Source organism: Aquarana catesbeiana, linkage group LG01, assembly GCF_042186555.1.
Source record: "Aquarana catesbeiana isolate 2022-GZ linkage group LG01, ASM4218655v1, whole genome shotgun sequence".
Classification (NCBI taxonomy): Eukaryota; Metazoa; Chordata; class Amphibia; order Anura; family Ranidae; genus Aquarana; species Aquarana catesbeiana.
In genome coordinates, this window is record NC_133324.1 from 611,149,024 (window position 1) to 611,169,273 (window position 20,250).

Below are 20,250 nucleotides of genomic sequence, written 5' to 3' on the forward strand. Positions count from 1 at the left end.
GTTATAAATTGATTTGCATTTTAATGAGTGAAATAAGTATTTGACCCCTTCGCAAAACATGACTTAGTACTTGGTGGCAAAACCCTTGTTGGCAATCACAGAGGTGAGACGTTTCTTGTAGTTGGCCACCAGGTTTGGACACATCTCAGGAGGGATTTTGTCTCACTCCTCTTTGCAGATCCTCTCCAAGTCATTAAAGTGGATGCAAACCCAATGTCATCCTTTCTAAACTACTGCCATAGGGGTTATCTATAAGGATATACATGCCTCCTGCATGTATCTTTACCTGTCAAATGTCTCTCCTCTGTCTGTTATGAGACCCGAAAAACTGCATATTCTGTGGGCGGGTCTGTTGTCTGGAGCTCGGTGGGTGGAGTTGTGATGTCAGTAGACTCCCCGCCCACCTCTACACTCCCCTTGTCAATATGCATTTTCTCTGTGTATTTCTAACACTGAACTTCTGCTATGATCTCTAACATCCAGTGAAAAGACAGGAAAGTAACCACATGACTTCAGCATGCCAAATCATGCTGAGGTGTGGAACAGCCAATCCTTGCAGAGCTGCTGAAGAAAGGAGTGGGGGAGGGAATTAAAAAATAATGCATGTGTCTTAGGCTAATGCACGAGATATAAATCACCTGTCACTCACAGCAAGGGGGAGGATTTGACAAAGTTTTTCTCAGTTTGTCAAGAATTATCTCACTGAACAATAAAAGAGGATTGCTCAGAGATGGATTAACTCTGTGTGGCATGTCTGGGCTCAAATGATAGGAAATATTATACTCTACAGTATGATTAAAAAAAAATAAAAAAAATTCGGGTTTACATTCACTTTAAGGTTTCGAGGCTGACGTTTTTTAACTCGAACCTTCAGCTCCCTCCACATATTTTCTATGGGATTAAGGTCTGAAGACTGGCTAGGCCACTCCAGCACCTTATTGTGCTTCTTCTTGAGCCACTTCTTTGTTGCCTTAGCCGTGTGTTTTGGGTCATTATGCTGGAATACCCATCCACGACCCATTTTCAATGCCCTGGCTGAGGGAAGGAGGTTCTCACCCAAGATTTGATGGTACATGGCCCCGTCCATCATCCCTTTGATGCAGTGAAGTTGTCCTGTCCCCTTCGCAGAAAAACACCCCCAAAGCATAATGTTTCCACCTCCATGTTTGATGATGGGGTTGGTGTTCTTGGGATCATAGGCAACATCCCCCCCCTCCTCCAAACACGGCGAGTGGAAATGATGCCAAAGAGCTCAATTTTGGTCTCATCTGATCACAGCACTTTCATCCAGTTCTGCTCTGAATCATTCAGATGTTCATTAGCAAACTTCAGACAGGCCTGTACATGTTCTTTATTGAGCAGTGGGACCTTGCGGGCACTGCAGGATTTCAGTCTTTCACGGCGTTGTGTTACCAATTGTTTTCTTGGTGACTATGGTCCCAGTTGCCTTGAGATCACTGACGAGATTATCCTGTGTAGTTCTGGGCTGATTCCTCACTGTTCCCATGATCCTAAAAACTCCATGAGGTAAGATCTTGCATGGAGCCCCAGACCGAGAGAGATTGACAGTTATTTTGTGTTTCATCCATTTGCGAATAATCACACCAACGGTTGTAACCCTCTCACCAAGCTGCTTGGCGATGGTCTTGTAGCCCATTCCAGCCCTGTGTAGGTCTACAATGTTGTCCCAGACATCTTTGGCAGCTCTTTGGTCTTGGTGGAGAGATTGGAAACTGATTAATTGATTGCTTTTGTGGACAGGTGTCTTTTATACAGGTAACATGCTGAGATTAGGAGCACTCCCTTTAAGGGAGTGCTCCTAATCTCAGCTTGTTACCTGTACAGAAGACACCTGGGAGCCAGAAATCTTGCTGATTGATAGGGGATCAAATACTTATTTCACTAATTAAAATCACTTTCTAACTTTTGTGAAATACGTTTTTCTGGATATTTTTGTTATACTGTCTCTCACTGATCATTTCTTTGTCAGTGGGCAAACGTACAAAATCAGCAGGGGATCAAATACTTTTTCCCCTCACTGTATGTGTGAACCTAGCCTGAAAGTTTTCCTTGGCTCTTTATTCACACTATCCTTTAACTCAATCCGGGGCTGGTTTTCCACTTGCGACCACGTCCATGGAGATTGGACCTTAAACATCTTAATATTTGCAGCTGTAGTCACAAGATTATCGAGCTGCTTGGGGAAAGTCTTTTAGCCTCAGGCGACTCCATAGCTTTCATTGGTCCATGTTCAGTGTGGGGCACACAATAATACTAAACATCACAGTCACTACTATTCTCCATTTATATGGGCTGATTGATTACAAGACACGTGTTATATTAATTAGACAAAACTGTTTGAAATATCACAATGATCCAATTATTTATAATTTTTTCTAGGGGTACCAACAAAGCTGTCCAGGCTATTTTAGAATATATTAAGCAATAATTTCCTCTTTTCACACTTATTTGCTTTTCAAAGTCATGCAAGTACACATGAGAAAATTCCTTTTAATTTCATCACTTTTCAGAAGGAAGGAAATATTCAATGAACTGTAGGGGCACCAACAAATTTGTCCAGTTATACGTCCTTAGTTTTTATATATTCACTTCCTTTCAATCAAGCAAAAACCCTAGCTTAGTTGATGGCATACAGGTCAAGATTATGATGCAGGCAGGATTTTGATTGAAGTGGAAGAGCAATGTTTTTTGGCCAATTTTACCTAAAGTGTCACTAAAGACAACACTTTTTTAATATTTTTGAACAGAATAGGGAAGGGTTATAATCTGAGATTTTTGGGGATCACAGGAGTACAGTTTGTTCTGTGACCCATTTCAGCTGACAGTTGGCTAAAGCCTGCTATTGGCCATCGTCACTCAGCCAATCCAGGTTCTGGACCGGCAGCCGGCTCGGCTTCTCAGCTGTGCTGCTCCAGCCCGTTGCACAGTTTGGCGCTGGAGGGGCAGAGGAGAGAGCCGATTACTGACTGTCTATCTGCTCACTGAACACTGAGAACTGAGAGATCAGCAGTGTTTGATCGCTCAGTTCTCAGTCTTAGAAGTTGCGGGGGACAGATGCAGTATCGGATCGATAAATGTTTATTTTAAACCCATACTTCTCTTATTTACAACTGAAAGTTTTAGTAAAGGCCAGGAGGGGCAGAAACAGCAGCTAAATAGAACTCTGCAAATATAGAAACTGAGAACAAAAAAAGGTACAGCAAGTTTTACATAGTGGCTGAATTCCTGGAGTTCAGCGTTAAGCTTTCTGCCCAACCTTATGTTAGGCTGGAGGAAGAATTTCAACAACTATTTGCTTTTATGCATGTTGTTGTGCTAAGCGTAAGCCTGCAAAATCGTTAAGGACTACAGTATATATTCAGATTATTGCAAACACACAATACCGGTTTTACATTTCCAATATTGTAATAAAACACCACATAGAAAGAACAAATAAAGAACAAATAAAATATTTACTCTTCAGCTTCATTCTTCAGGTCCAGCCACTCGCTGATATCTTTGTGACGAGCCCCTTTGCCAAACAGCCAACTGAAATACAGGACAGGACAATAAAACAGAATATAGGCAACAGCTATAAGATGCACGGAGACAGTAGATGAAATACCATTTGTAGATGATCATATGCACATTAGTAAAACTGAGTAAAACCCTACGGCAAGCTTCTTTGCAGCTATCTTGACTTTACTAGATGGTCTGATTAAACAAGCTCTTTACATTAAAAATAGATTGTAAAGAATGTGCAGTTTACAGCACCACCTAAAGGTCATAAAAGCATAATTCTACCCCAGTTTCCTTATAGATTGGTGAGGCACAGTTATTATAGTTAGGTCTTTATTACTGCAGGGGCAGAGCTAAGCCTACCAGTGCTTTGCTGTAAACTATCCTTCTCAGTTCTCCACACATCATTCAACCCGCTTCCTCTAAGCAGTTAATCCTAGACCAGCCTGTGCCTTTTACTGGACAGTAAGGAAAAGCAGGACCGTTATCGGCTCATTTCTCTTTCACTCTGCTTTCCCTATCAGCATGCTTTTTGTCAGCACACAAAATGATTTCCTCCTGTGCAGTTCTTTCCTCTCACACTCCAGCTCTTTTATATATACTGCACAATGCTGATATCCAATTAAAGCGGTTGTAAATCCCGCTTTGTGTCTTTTACCTACAGGTAAGTCTATAATAGGGCTTACCTGTAGGTAAATAACCTGCATGGTTTAGGAGATATTCACCCCGCATGCAGCTGATGACGTCAGTGGCGGATGCGCTCTGCAGGTGCGGCTTACTGTGCGGGAACTTCAGAGCTTCTTGCTGGAGCTCACAGCGCCAGAGCCCGCGATCCCGGAAGAAAGGTTTGGAGAAGATGTCAGCACTCTAAGCGGTGACCAGGTGCCGCTGAGAGGGCTTCATTCTAGGGTGAGCATTTCATAATGTGCTAGCATGCGATGCATACTAGCACATTATGCCTTTGTCTTGTAGGTTCTTTTTTGTTTTTTCTTTCTAGGTTTACAGCCGCTTAAATTCAGGTACTCACTGATTTCATTTAAAATAAGATTTTATGTTTTTCTTCTATGTAAAATCTTTTTCTTGGGAGTTCATTGAGGAACACAGAAGTCTTTAGGGCATACTGCCGAACTGGACACTGACAAAACAAAACATTGAAGACCAGTCCAGAATAGCCCCTCCTACTACCAGCATGCCTCAGTTCTGCAGAAAAGCAGTATTGGGAACATGATCATGAACACAGAGGGGTGGGACCCTGGTCCCTCAAACTCCAAGGAAAGGATTTTACCCATTCCATCACCTTCCACTAATGTTGAGCAACAGACTAAAAAGAATGAAGAAAAATAAATCTAAAACCCAACAGAAACAAAGTAAAGTGAACATATACAAAGAATATTCTGAGCCTGCCAATATAAATTCAAAAAATGATTCTATCCCTTTACATTTTCCAGCTGGTTAACACTACAATCACACTCTAAACCTATATAAATACATGTACATATCATAAAAATGGACAGATCCGGTAATAGCAGAATCCTGTATCAAGGGCCAAATGCAGCATGCTTTGTGGTGCATTCCGTTTGCATTTGAGATGCTTCCAAGATAATTCACAGTTCGCTGGCATGTATATTTGACATTTTGACTTAGATTTGACTTCCTCTTAAGGTGCATCAAACTGCTTCAAACTGTTTTTGCAATCATTGTTTGATGGGGTTTTAGTGTTTAGTGTTCCAAACAAATGTAAAGTTGTAAACAGAAACAAGTGTGAGTGCTGCCCATGGCAACTCCCCAAATAACAACTAAAACAAGAAAACAGCTAAATTCAGGTTCAGTTTCCATACTCTCAGGGGTCTATTTATAAAAAAAAATTGCTTGGCATTATGTCTCAACATTCCTGTAAGCATAGCAAGCCATATCCATAATATAACAATTATTTACATAATATAACTAGATACTAACAATTATAGGTAAAGTTGATCCAGGGAATATTCGATTGCCTCTTGGGGAGGTTCAGGAAGGAATTTTTTCCCCTGCTGGAGCAAATTGGATGATGCTTTGCTGGGGTTTTTGTTTTGCCTTCATCTTGTCTTAGCCTTAAGAACGCTCAATCATCAGGGGAACCCACCGATGTCCTAAAAACCAATGACTCCAAACCCACCACTAAACCTGGCACATTCAGCTGTCAGCTGCATGCTCAAATAAGTTTGGGGTTTTCTTTTTCATGGGATCCCCTTAAAATTCATACAAGACTAAAAAGGCTGGTAAATTTTGGTGGGGACCCCAGGCTGTTTTTTTTTTTTTTTTTTTTACGCTATCCTGGTTGTTTGCTTACATTTACCTATCACTCTATCAGACAGCTAAATACACCGGTTGTAAGGACGCCGGTGAGTGCCAGCTTCCTAACAGGAAGAAACCGTCACATGTAGCAGTGGTAATAATACCATTACTAAATGTTTCGCTGCACACTGCAGCTGGAGTTCCGTTCAGTGAAACACCCATTAATATGGCTGTGTGCACAGGATTCGTCAAAGACTGTACACAGTGCAGAAAACATTTCCCCTGCTGGATGAATGTTCTTGGCCTCTAGTGTTCGGCTGTTTTCTCTGTTAGTCAACAATTCTCATGGTCACATGTATTTATTGCTATTTTTCTCCTAGGATTTAATGTTAGGGAATGTTATATTTGCCTAACAAAATGACAACAGGGAAACTGTTACACACATATTGCAAGCATTACGGGCATTATTCGTTACACTTGCATAAGTGTGGAGACATTAGCAAAGATAATTCTTTATTAATAGACACCTTAATATTTTTTATGAAATGGATACATTTCTGTTTCCATACTTCCACTGTTTGAGCAGAAGAGTAATTAAAAATAAAATGCTATACCAGATAGAGATTTGCTGCGCCATGCTACTTACACCAGATACTGGTCTCTAAGTTTACGCAGCTGCAAAAGGTCTGGCTTCAAGCTGTTCATTTTCTTGTCAATTTCACGATTTTCATTAGCTTGTTTTTTTAAGTCTTGCTCTAGTTTCTTCTTGCTGTCATGAATTTCGGTCACTCGAGACTTTAGTTTTTCTGCATTCATTAAGATCCTATTGAGAAAAAAAGTTAAAGAGATATGATAAACAAAGCAATATCTAAGTACAGGAGTGTAAAACCATGCAGTGATGTGTTTTTATTTTTTTTGTTTACAAACTTTTTTATTGGGTACAAAAAGGTGGTACGAAACAAGTTATTATATATTAAGAGAAATTCAATATATAAGCTTGCATAGTAAGGACAATTACAGCTATGTATACTGAAAATGATAGAGGTACATTGCAATGATAGACTAATATACAATCATTGAAATAGATAAACTGTTGTACATTAATGACCTTTAATGAAAAGTGTTATTTATTCGAGGGTTTAAAAAGTGTTTAGAATGAGCAAACCAAGGGTCCCATTTCTTCTCATATAAATGATTTGTATTATCTTTTAACGCTTGTATATTTGATTTGTGTTTTTCTAATACTATACAAAATGTAAGTAGATAGTAGATTGTAAACTTGGGGTAGAATAAAAGGCAAACTGTTTTTAGATTTTGGATAGAGTAAGAGAGGGTTATAACCCCTACCAGTTTTTTTTTGCCATCTATGTTTCATTGGAAAGATTTCCCTTTAATTCCTTCCTGATAGCCAAAACAGGAAGTGAGTGGGGGAATCCCAGAAGAGTCACCAGAACTTTCCCCATTGAAAAAAATCCCCTCTAGTTCAGTTTTGTTTTTAAGCCAAAATTTGGACTTTATCTTACTTTTTAGAACGGTAAACAGGATATCTACTGATGCAGATCGTGGGTGCAGCGTCAGGCTCCTGTCAATATAGCTGTCTGCTCTCACCTCGTATGGGTAGGCAGTTGCTGAATGGCACAAAGGATCACTGAGCTACCTAGAGCGTATATCAGCACCCTGGTAGTTTAATGAGAACTACAAGCCGTCAGCCCCCATGGATGACGGTAGTTGTAGTTCACCCATTCACAGAACGCTGTGAATGAATGATGCAGCTGGGTGGGGAGAGAATCTGGGCCGCTCTGTACAAAACGTTTACACAGAGAAGGTAAGTATAACATGTTTGTTATTTTAAAACCCAAAAACCCGAGCCTTTAGTATTACTTTAAAATATTGTTTTCTAGCAATAACTCTGTGTTTTATTAACCACTTGCCGACCGCCTTCCGCATATATACTGTGCAAACCGACGTACCTGTAAACAAGGCGGATCCCCGTTCTGACAGGGGACAACTCAGAGATCCGCTGTACCAAGTGATCAGGAACAGCAATCTCGGTGTTGTCCCAGCAAGCCCATCCCCCACACGGTTAGAACACACCCAGGGAACACAGTTAACCCCTTGATCGCCCCTTAGTGTTAACCCCTTCCCTGACAGTGTAATTTTTACATTGATCGGTGCATTTTTTTTTAGCACTGATCACTGTAATAATGTCACTGGTCCCCAAAAAGTGTCATTTGGGGTCAGATTTGTCTGCCGCAATGTTGCAGTCCCGCTAAAAATCGCAAATCGCCGCCATTACTAGTAAAAAACAATTAAAAAGATTAAAAGTCCCTAAATCTATCCAATATTTTGTAGACGCTATAACTTTTGCGCAAACCAATCAATATACGCTTATTGCGTTTTTTTTTTTACCAAAAATATGTAGCAGAATACATATTGGCCTAAACTGATGAAAACATTTTTTGTTTTAGTTTTTATTTTTTGGATATGTATTATAGCAGAAAGTAAATATTGTTTTTTTCTTTAAAAATTGTCAGCCTTTTTTTGTTTATAGCGAAAAAAATTAAAACCGCAGAGGTGATCAAATACCACCAAAAGAAAGCTCAATTTGTGGGGAAAAAGGACATCAATTTTGTTTGGGTACAGCGTCACACGACTGAGTAATTGCCAGTTAAAGCGACGCAGTGCCTGAATGGCACTGGTCATGGCCTGGTCATTAAGTGGGTAAATCCTTCCGGGGCTTAAGTGGTTAAAGATTAAGATCACCATGTTACACATTACACCCATATTTATGATTTAACATGCTCCAGCACCTCCTCCTGTACCCCCTTTCCAGTCCCACTGATCACAGGTAAAATGCTTTGCAGGCCCCTTGGGGAAAAATAATAAATAAACATTTTCTTTCAGTAAAAATATATATGTGTATTTATTATTTTTTCCCCCAAAGGTGAACTTACCCTTTAAACTCTTCAGTATCTTCCCAACTATAGAAGTTAAACTAACCAGTCTGTAGCTACTTGGTAAGGTCTTTGATCCCTTTTTAAATATTTCAATCGCATTATGGACTTGAGCTCCCACATTTTCCTTTGTTTACACAGAGCAGAAGGTATACATTTTCCTTCTCGTTGTCCCCAGTCACCAACTTTAAATTATTTTGTGTAGGGCTTACATGGTCAGACCTGACCTTTTTTACTCTTAATACATTTGAATAATTTGGGGGGGGGGTTGTTGTCCTACACTGTTTTGCAACCTGTCCTTAAATTGTGGATTTTTGCAACCTTGATTTTCTTTTTTTTTCTACATATTCTGTGTAACTTTTAAATGATGACCGTGTTCTTTGATTTTTATATCTAATACTAATACTATCGCCACAAAGAAAAAAACATCATTCACAGACACATGGGCTGCAAGGAGGACGGGTCTTATGTTCCCTGCATTTCTCTTGCAACTGTGAGCAGCTTGTGCATGTCAGCACACAGAGTAGCTGCACGTCACTTAGTAGTCAAGCAGGGGAGCGCGCACTCTGTAGTGGCTTCTTAGCTGTTAGTAAAAGTAGTCACCGCATAAATAGATGTAGAAGTAAGGGTAAGGAAGAGCAATGTAGATTTATAGACATAAAATTACGACTGTAGGAGAGAAACTGAGAGACATGACACTTTGTAAGTAGTGCTCTGCAATATTAAAAAAAAGATGGCACCTTGGAAATCTCATTGAAGTGCTTAGGCCGCTGTAAAGCCTCCCTATTACTAAATAGCTAGGAGCTTGCTGTAAAAAATGGAAACACACTATCTTTATATATTTATATAAGGATGTTAGCCTATGTGTCCATGCACACACAGGCTTTTAGCAGCGCATAGTGACAGGGGCTTTAAGAGGCAGGAAAATAAACCCACTACCAGTGCATCCAGGAGACTCTGCCAAACGCGTCTAAATGCGCATTAATGCTAGACCCGTTTAGCGCTTGATCGTTTATTCATTTCAATGGCCAGAATAAATTATTATTCTGGCCAATTAAATGAATTACCATCCAAGCTCTTGACGCCTGAAAAACACACCTAAAAGCTGGTAAAAGCTTTAGACACTTTTAGGGTGCAATGTTTTACCTGAACAATTGTTAAATGCACAATTTTTTACCTGCAAAATGATGTGTATTTATTATTAGGGAAGAAGATGGTTACCCTTGTGACTGCAAAGCTGCCTGCCTGTAGAGATCTGCTTCGTGAAGAAGCAAGTAAAAACGGGTAGAAAAAAGGAACAGAAAGAAGACAGCAATACAGACTTTTTGGCTCACCACCAGCATACACTTGTCCTATAACAAGCCCCCACCTGCTCCAGGTCCAAAGGAAAGGTCACCAGTAATTTAGCAGTGTTTTACCCAGCAATCTCTCAAAATTGTTTCCTGCTCCACTCAACAGCTAATGAACACCTACTGACTGCTTCCTGCTCTTTTCAGCCCTCTCTTACAGCGGGGTTAACCCTTTGAGGTCCAAAGTACCCATATCCTGCACAGGTGAAAATCTCAGTACTCCAACTACATCTTGTTGTTCCCCTTAAAGGGACCACAACACAAATAGCTGTGATATATACCTGCCTTCCAGGACTCATCCCTGGCATCCTGTACAAAGGCTTTTGAGCAGGTCCTTCTTAGACGTGAAAGGTACACCATGAAAAGGCAGTGAACAGATTGTACATGTAATATAAAGAAGGCCCATTCAATAGGGAGGTATGATTGTGGATATTGGGGTAGGGAGCAACTTCTCCTATGGGTCACAGGAGTTGTACTTGTTTTGCACTCCTGTGACCAGTTTTCAGCAGTGAGCCTGACTGATACCCGTCTCAGCCTCTCAGTGAGCTGCTGAGCGCCTGAGACGGCTGCTCTCCACCCCTCCACAGCTTAGTGCTCAGGGAGCTGTGAGAACTGAGCCATCGGCGATGTTCGATCGCTCGGTTCTCAGTGGAGTGGTGTTGGGGGACAGATGCAACATTGGTCCCATGCTGCACCCACTTAGGTAAGTATAATGGGGAAACCCCCCCCCATACTTCTCTTTTTAGAGAACTCCCAAAGAGACAATCCTCTGCAAAGGCACATGCTCAAACACACTTTTCCCAAGCTTAGTCAGGTGACCAAACTGGAATCTCAGTGTGGTTTGGTCACAGGAGCATGCACTATGGGCAACTCTAGCAAACTTTTTGCCAGTTTCCAATTATCTTAAAGTGATATTAAAGGCTATTTTTAAAAAAATAACAAACATGTCATACCTGCTCTGTGAAGTGGTTTTACACAGAGCAGCCCTGATCCTCCTCTTCTCGGGTCTCCTGCTCTCTCTCCACTGTCTGTGACAGTAGTGGGAGCCAATGAGGAGGAAGAGACCCTGGAGGGCCACTGCTCTTGTGCACATTGCTGGATTATGATGGGGCTCAGGTAAGTACTAGGGGGGCCTGCTGCACACAAAGGGTAAATGGGTAAAACTAGCATATCAAATATTACATTTATGTTACAAAATGACTACAAATGTTCTATGGCTATGGCTAAGGGTATACATCAGTAGTTTCAGACACGAAGATGGAGACAAAACTAGATAGATAAAGCGTAAATATGTGAACAGACAAGATGCAAATGAACAAGAACAAGACTGTAAAGTCTAAAATAAATTAAAATAAAAGTAGAGACTATGTATTCTAAACAATTGCATTTTTTTCTCTCCATAAATAATGTTTTGACCTTTTCTATTATTTTAACAAAAGCTGCAGAATTAACACAACTTCTGAAATTACGTGAACATATAAAGCTTCTATTTTAGGGACTGGGATTACATTTTGTGCCAATATTTCTCAAGGTTTCTGTGAGAAATGAATGCATACTCGATTTACTGTGTATTGTGTTACCTTGTTTGGTTCAGATCCAAGGACAGGTTTTAAATGTTCCTTTACCCTAGGAAAGGGGACCCCAAAAGAATGAAGGTTTACAATTTACTTTAAGAAATGTGTATGGTACCTGTCAATCTCCTGGTTATTGCCCTCTCGACGACACTTTTCAATGTAGTCTTTAGTGAATGCTTCTTGGGTCTGACACTGCTCTTCAAAGATTTTGATCGTTTCTTTAAAAGCTTCAATGGCTGTTCGCTTCATCTGTAGTTCCTATTTGGAAGAAAACAGAGAACATGGGTGGTAAAATACTAGAAGAGTGCAGGATTTAAACAAAATACACAGATGATTTATGTCAAAGGCATACCTGAGTTGTTCTGGTATATTCCTCATAAAGAGAGTCAAATTCCCAGCTTTTGTCTCTGTATTGTTGGTTATAAACCTTAAGCTGTTCTCCTACAGCTTCTACACTGTCTTCTTTAACAATCTGGTCCTATTTCCATAAAACAAAAGATAGTAGTTAAAGAAATGAAGAATGGTTTTGTACATATTTTTATAATTTATAGTAAATATAGATATAAAACAGAAATAAAACAAACTTTAACCTCTTGCCACCCGCAAACAGTAGTTTTACTGTGAGCACACGGCAGATACAGGCTCAGTAATGTACTGGTACATTGCTGAGCACATGCGCATGGCGCTTGGTTCCTGGCCAATCATAGCGGTCACATGATTACAATGTAAACAAAAGAGTCACGAATGGCTTCTATTTATGACTGCTTGTTTACTATTGTGATCCTGTGATTAGTCCACAGCTATCACATGATACCTGGCACCCTGTACCATGTAATTAGCTGTAGCCAATTACAGATCACAATAGTAAGCAAGTGGTCATGAATGAAAGCCATTCATGACATCTAAAAAACTACTGCTTTTAACTGTGATCACCACTATTATAAGCAATAACATTGTTAAAAAAAAAACCTGATCAACCCCAAAGTGTAATACAGTGTAACTATGGTGACACTGAACTACTCTGATTTGAGTATGTAAAAAGAAAATCTTAAAGAACAGAAAAATCTTAACCGCTTCCATACCTGGCCGATTCTGGCATTCCTCTCCTACATGTAAATATTATCATTTTTTTTTCTAGAAAATTACTCAGAATACCCCAAACATTATAAATATTTTTAGTAGAGACCCTGGGGAATAAAATGGCAGGCATTGCAATTTTTTATGTCACACGGTATTTGTGCAGCAATTTTTTAAACACGATTTTTTGGGGAAAAGAGCACTTGAATTACAAAAAAAACAAAACAGTAAAAAAAACTGTAAAGTTAGCCCAATTTTTTATTATTATGTGAAAGATGATATTACGCTGAGTAAATAGATACTTCACATGTCACACTTTAAAATTGTGCACACTCATGGAATGGCACCAAACTTCGGTACTTAAAAATCTCTATAGGCTACACCTTAAAAAAATTTTTACAGGTTACCAGTTTAGAGTTACAGAGGAGGTCTTGCACTAGAATTATTGCTCTCTCTCTAACATTCGCGTTGATACCTTACATGTGTGGTTTGAACATTGTTTACATATGTGGACATGACTTATGTATGCGTTCGATTCTGTGCGCGAAGATGCGCACAAGTGGACGGGGGCACTTTAATTTTATTTTTTTTTATTGTTTATTTTATTATAATTTTCTTATTTTTACACTTTCCCTTAATTTATTTTTTTATTACTTTTATTCCTATTACAAGGAATGTAAACATCCCTTATAATAGGAATAGGGTATGACAGGTCCTCTTCACAGCGAGATCTGGGGTCTATAAGTCCCCAGATCTCACCTTTAGGCTGGAAAGCCTATGATCAAAAAAAAAAAAAAAAAAACGATTTCGGCTTCCCAGCCAAAAAACGGCAGTGTTTACATCTGCTGAGGCCAGACATGACGTCATAAGGTCGCGCCTGGCCTCTGAAGGTCATAAAGATGGGCGGGGACCATCTGGTCCTCGGTCAGCTCTATGGTAAACGGCCGCCGCTGGCTGATTCGTTCCCTGGTTCGTCCATTGCACTGAAAGCCAAGGATGTCATATGATGTCAAGCGGTATGCAAGTGGTTAAAAACAAGAAGTGTAAAAAAAAGTAAATTTTTTTTTTTTTTTTTCACATACTGTCACTAGTTAGTATCTCTGATCACTGCTACACTGGTCAAATAACGTCACTGTACTGCACTGGTGACAGTGTGGAAAAAACAAAAAACACAGTGTGAGAAAAAAATTTCAAATTTTATTTGATTTTTTTCATTTTCCAAAAAATCGTGACAAAAAATTACAACTTCAAAAAACTCTCAATGCCTCTTACTAAATACTTTGGACTGCCTTTTCAGCAAAATTGGGTCATTTGGGGGTCCCAAGAAATGAGAGGCCATCAGGACTGATCAATTTTCAAATATATATATATATATATATATATATGTATACACACACCATAGTTTGTAGACTCTATAACTTTGACACATTTCCTTTTTTACCAAGGAAATGTAGCAGACTACATTTAGGCCTAATTTATGAAGAAAGATTATTATCTACTTGTGCAAAAATAATTAAACAGTGTCACATGATCAAGCAATTGCCAGTTAAAGCAGCACAGTGCTGAACAGCATGCACTGAAATGCCCTGGTCGTGAAGGGGGGAAAAACTTCCGGTGGTCAACTACAATAAGATAGATCCGAAACGAAACTATCGTTTCTCTGTAACAGGCAGCAAAGGAAAACCAAAAACAACAACAAGCCAAATGATTACAAACCTGCTGATACTTAGACATGGGGTATAGCAGCGTGATGTCAAGTTTAGGGTTGTACTGAGCTAGAGACTCATGCCTGTAATGTGTAATAAGGGCCACCACTGATGTAAATGTTAGGGGTTCAGAGAAGCCATACACGTTATCTCGATGGAATATCTTGATCAGTTTGTTGTTTCCTCCTTTCCTGAAAAGTAAATATTTTAATAGGATATAGATATATACACACATACACTATATTACCAAAAGTATTGGGACACCTGCCTTTACACGCACATGAACTTTAATGACATCCCCGTCTTAGTCCGTAGGGTTCAATATTGAGTTGTCCCACCCTTTGCAGCTATAACAGCTTCAACTCTTCTGGAAAGGTTGTCCACAAGGTTTAGGAGTGTTTATGGGAATGTTTGACCATTCTTCCAAAAGCGCATTTGTGAGGTCAGGTACTGATGTTGGACGAGAAGGCCTGGCTCACAGTCTCCACTCTAATTCATTCCAAAGGTGTTCTATTGGGTTCAGTGTTAATTTTGTTGGCTAAAACATTTTCGTTGACTAAAATACAACGAAAACAATTGAGATGACTAAAATACGACCAATACTAAATTGGCATTTTAGTCAAAAGAGTATGACTAAAACGAAATTGAAATTTGACGTCAAAATGAACACTGGTCTGTAGAGCATGTTCAAACCATAATACCATAAATAATAACATATTAGATTTTTCACTCCAGCAGTATAGAATGAGTTTGGAAATTGTAGAGAAATGCTTAAATAATGCATTACAATTTAACTACACCCATTAGATTTTTGATGACTAAAACTAATGACTAAAATTAGTTTTAGTCGACTAAAATGATTAGTCGACTAAAACATACTGGAGACTTTAGTAGACTAAAGAAAATGTATTGGAGATTTAGTCGACTAAATAAGACTAAAACTAAAACAATTGCAGACTAATAAAACTAAATTGAAATTTGCTGCCAAAATTAACATGAATCATATTGAGGTCAGGACCCTGTGCAGGCCAGTCAAGTTCCTCCACCCCATACTCGCTCAACCATGTCTTTATGGACCTTGCTTTGTGCACTGGTCCAAATCATTTGGTGGAGGGAGGATTATAGTGTGGGGTTGTTTTTCAGGGGTTGGGCTTGGCCCCTTAGTTCCAGTGAAGGGAATTCTTAAGGCTTCAGCATACAAAGACATTTTGGACAATTTTATGCTCCCAACTTTGTGGGAACAGTTTGGGATTGGCCCTTCCTGTTCCAACATTTCTAAGCACCAGTGCACGAAGCAAGGTCCATAAAGACATGGATGAGTGGGGTGGAGGAACTTGACTGGCCTGCACAGAGTCCTGACCTCAGACCAATAGAACACCTTTGGGATGAATTAGAGCAGAGACTGCGAGCCAGGCCTTCTCCTCCAAAATCAGTGCCTAACCTCACAAATGCGCTTTTGGAAGAATGGTCAAACATTCCCATAGACACACTCCTAAACCTTGTGGACAGCCTTCCCAGAAGAGTTGAAGCTTTTATAGCTGCAAAGGGTGGGCCAACTCAATATTAAACCCTACGGACCAAGCCTGGGGTGGCATTAAAGGCAGGTGTCCCAAAACTTTTGGTAATATAGTGTATATATTCTTTATTTAAAGACATTAACACGGAATATAGCAATGTTGCACAACGGAGAAAACATTTTACGACTAAAGTCAAAAGGTATACTTATCAGATTTTGAAAATTGGTTGATATCCTAATATTAGTCCTCTACATATGTTATCTTAGTTTATTTTTCCAGCTGTAGATCCAATATACATCTGATATGACCCTGCTGTTGCTTGATTAGATTTCTACTGTTCAAATTTTATATGGCCAATCAAAAAGAACAGAATAATCAATCTACTGTATGACAATGGCTTGGGTGATGTTAGGTTATTGTTTGCATTTGCCTCATGAATAGAATTAGCAGAGGAAGAGTCTGCCAATTCTATTCTATCAGTCCTAAAGGATTTTCCTTTTAATGAGTAAACACAGGTCCTCATGTTACCAAATTGCTGTCTTCTGTTACCAAATTGCCACATCTTCCTGGGCCAATCTGGTGCACGGAGAATCACTGGAGGGAGGGAGGAGGGGGAATCTGAAGCTACAGAAAGGCATATATCAGACTGAACTAATTCCACAAGGTCATCAGGGTGTCTGCTGCGAAGGCCTGAGGTTAAAAGACCTGGTGACAAACCTGTCCAGATTGTTGATGAATCTAAACACCAGGAGATTAATATAAGGCATCCCCCACCTGTGGCAATGGGCTTGAGAGGCCATTGCCCCATCCAAATGCTGACGACTGGAAAGGTCTACACCTGTCAATTATCCACACCTGGGATGTGGACAATGGAAAGAGCTGGAGTTCTGCCCAAGAAAGTATGATTAATGCTGTGGAATTTTCCAACTGGATTCTTGTTGGGTGTCCTTGCAAATAAGGTGTCTGGCTTAAGGGAAACCCCCACTGCTGTGTAATGTGAAAAAATAAATGCGCAACCCAAACAAAAGAAGATAAAAAAAAATCTGTGCAAAATAGGAACACAAATTGGTGCAATGTATGTCCCATCAGAACAAATCAATCAACTAAGAACATATACCAGCCAACTAATAACAAAAGGAATTATCTGAATTAAACCTATGTTGAGATATGTGTTGGGTGGAAAACCCCTAATTAGTCCTTTCCAGAATGCAGCCCCACACTATAGCCAACAGATGATAAGAAATGCCTGATTACCAGAACCGTAGAACCTCTGTTATGGAGGTCTATTGGGCACAGACAGGAGGAAACACTCAGGCGAGAGTGGTAGATTCAAACATCCGTCCGGCTCCCCTCCTCCAAAGGTGAAACCTGGCTCCGCTATGCTCCGTTTTTCCACCCATCTCCTTTTACTGATCCTTATACTGGACTATAGAACACTCTATGGACTTTTTTCCGTATTTTTACTAGTACATTTTTTATTTCATTTTATTTCATCTTTATCTTAACACATCTCAACATAGGTTTAATCCAGATAATTCCTTTTGTTATTAGTTGGCTGGTATATGTTCTTAGTTGATTGATTTGTTCTGAACATACATTGCACCAATTTGTGTTCCTATTTTGCACATATTTGATTTTTTTCTTCTTTTGTTTGGGTTGCGCATCTATTTTTTCACATTACACATACTTCCAAGCTGAATATTCCAGTTTTTTTAGATTGCAGCACCGTCACTTTAATACTAACACCTACTGCATTTTTATATTTACATATATATATTTTTATATATTGTTTTTTTCATTAGTATTCAGTGGGGGTAGCGCTGATTGCCCACGTTACACAAACCTACATTGCTGTAAGCTCCAAAATATTGATAGAAGTTCTCTTCACTTTAGAGGAGATATATGTCAGCTCCCTACAGGACAGGGTGGCATCCATCGTGAGAACTTGGGAGGAAAAGGATTTGCCTACTCCAGTGCTGGGTTGAAAATCCACCATGATAAGGAGAAGCTGGCCTTGGCGGTCAAACGCATGGTGCGGCCCAATGCTACCAGAATGTTGAATTGAAGTGGTGTGGAGTAGCGGGGTCTACGTCTACAAAGTACAGCTATTTTTTTTCTGGCCAGCACCTAGAATCCTCAGACTCACTGCAGGGATGATTTCTGCTAAAGTTAACTGTCCTCAACCTCAGGCAGTATGCAGTGCAGGTCCGGCAACCCGACAAAGCCTGCCTCACCTGGCACCTCACTGTGTTGTTGGTTGCTAGGCCTGCCCACATCCTAGCAACCAATGAAGTACTTCAGTGCAGACCTGCTGCAACTCCTATCTATCAACTCCTTAGGTGTATTTCAAATTGGCAAAATAGAGAGCCTAGTGTTTCAGGGCTTCTAGGGCACTCCAAGATAAACCCCCCTGTATACAACTGGTTGTGTCCCACACAAGACCAGTATACGTTTTCTTGGAGAGAAGAGCTCTTATCGAAACAACACTTTGTTAAAGTGGTTCTAAAGTCAGAAGGTTATGTTATCTTAATGCATTCTATGCATTTAGATAAAAACCCTTCTGTGCGCAGCAGCCCCATCAGCCCCCCTAATACTTACCTGAGCCCCATCTCTGTGCAGGACTCCCCTCCTCATTGCCTGAGACAGCAGCCGGACACCATTGGCTCTCGTTTCTATTAATCAAAGTCAGTGAGCCACAGAGGAGAGAGAGGGGGCGGGGCCGAAATACGATGTCTGAATAGACACACAGAGCAGCGACACGGCTCAGGTGCCCCCACAGCAAGCAGCTTGCCGAGCACTTGGCAGGAGGGAGGGGCCAGAAGCACCGGCAAGGGACCCAAGAAGAGGAGGATCTGGGCTGCTCTGTGCAAAACCACTGCACAGAGAAAGTAAGTATAACATTTTTTTTTTTATTTAAAAAAAACAAAAACAAGACTTTAGTATCACTTTAAGCCTGTGGAGCACTGCCTGCAAGCATGATCTTCTAGCATTTCCTTGACTTATACTTGTCTTGGTTTTTTGACCTAGAAGGCAGGTTTTATGTCTGCCTGACTTTAGCATCCTTATTATAGGATTTGCAACCTGTAATTCATCGCCTTTTGAGACTTGATATGAAAAGAAGAACAATTTGGGATTTTATATGAGGCGGTGACCTGGTAAGGTCCAGTGCCTCCATCCCTATCTAAATGAAGGGGGAAAATTATGCAATAAATTTGATCTTTCTACACCTACGTGCTTCATTCAAAGTCCCACCTTTTGAGACTCATTGAGCATTATGCAGATGTAGAGCAAGTTGGGGAATGTGTACTGCTAGTAGTGTTTTAAAGAAAAAAGACTGTGTCCATTGACACAAAGGGTTATATTTTTATATATTTATTTATATAGCTCAGCAAAAAGGTACCAATTTTTTTCCCCTGGTTTAAGCCACATTTAAAATTTTTTATACCAACTGCAGCCAATTTGAGGCAGTTAAACACGGCAAGGAAACTGTTGACCATGAACCAAAATCCTAATGGTTTTCCAAACTTCCCATATACAGTATCTTCAACCAGAACTATCATAAGAAATAGTTTAATGAACAAAACACAAAACTGACTGTCCTTTCAGATGGATATTATTATTTAAAGCATGTTATTGTCACAAAAGCATGTGGTTACCTGATTGTAAGTGTGTATTCTCCCGGAATTTTGTTGGCAGCATCTCTCACCAAATATGTCCCATCTGGTGTGTCTCGGAGTATATCATTCACCTCTTCTCTGAAGTAATGCAAACAGAAAATTATTTCAAATGAGTATAGTCTATTTAGTATTATGCTGTGTTTTTATAATTGAGAACAAGTCATCAAAGGATATGCATCTAGTTTTCCTTTTTCTTTGAAATCCTAAGCTGTCTTTCTAAATACCTGCTGCTTACTGACTCGTACCTAATGCCGCGTACACACGAGCGGACTTTCTATCCTACTTGGTCCGGCACACTTTCCGACGGACTTTGTCCGCCAGGTGCGCCGGACTTTAAAACGGACGGACTTGCCCACACACGCCGGGACTTTCCGGCGGGCTAAGTCCGCCCGTCTTTCCGACGGACTTTCGCCGGAGTTCCGGCGGACTTTCAGAATGAACGGACTTGCCCACACACGGACAAGTCCGTTCATTTTGAACGTGACTCAGGTGCGACGGGACTAGAAAAGGATGTCAATCTTGCCGCTTTTATCGGCGAGATTGACACCTTGCTAGCCCCGTCGCGGGGCATACCAGGCCCTTAGGTCTGGTATGGATTATAAA

General features: G+C 40.1%; 1 protein-coding gene across 2 annotated transcripts in view; it reads right to left on the reverse strand.

Annotated features, from left to right (window-relative positions):
- Positions 1-20,250, reverse strand: part of PIK3R2 (phosphoinositide-3-kinase regulatory subunit 2) — a 159,647-nt gene that overhangs the window by 13,871 nt on the left and 125,526 nt on the right. For both annotated transcript variants that reach the window (XR_012236026.1, XM_073599585.1), the window contains exons 9-14: positions 19,627-19,725; positions 14,464-14,644; positions 12,023-12,148; positions 11,786-11,928; positions 6,440-6,616; positions 3,478-3,549 (exon numbers count right to left, since the gene is read on the reverse strand). Coding sequence is in view for 1 of the 2 variants with exons in the window: in XM_073599585.1 (XP_073455686.1) it covers positions 3,478-3,549; positions 6,440-6,616; positions 11,786-11,928; positions 12,023-12,148; positions 14,464-14,644; positions 19,627-19,725 (798 nt within the window). In the remaining variant the exon portion in view is untranslated. The remainder of the gene's footprint in view (positions 1-3,477; positions 3,550-6,439; positions 6,617-11,785; positions 11,929-12,022; positions 12,149-14,463; positions 14,645-19,626; positions 19,726-20,250) is intronic.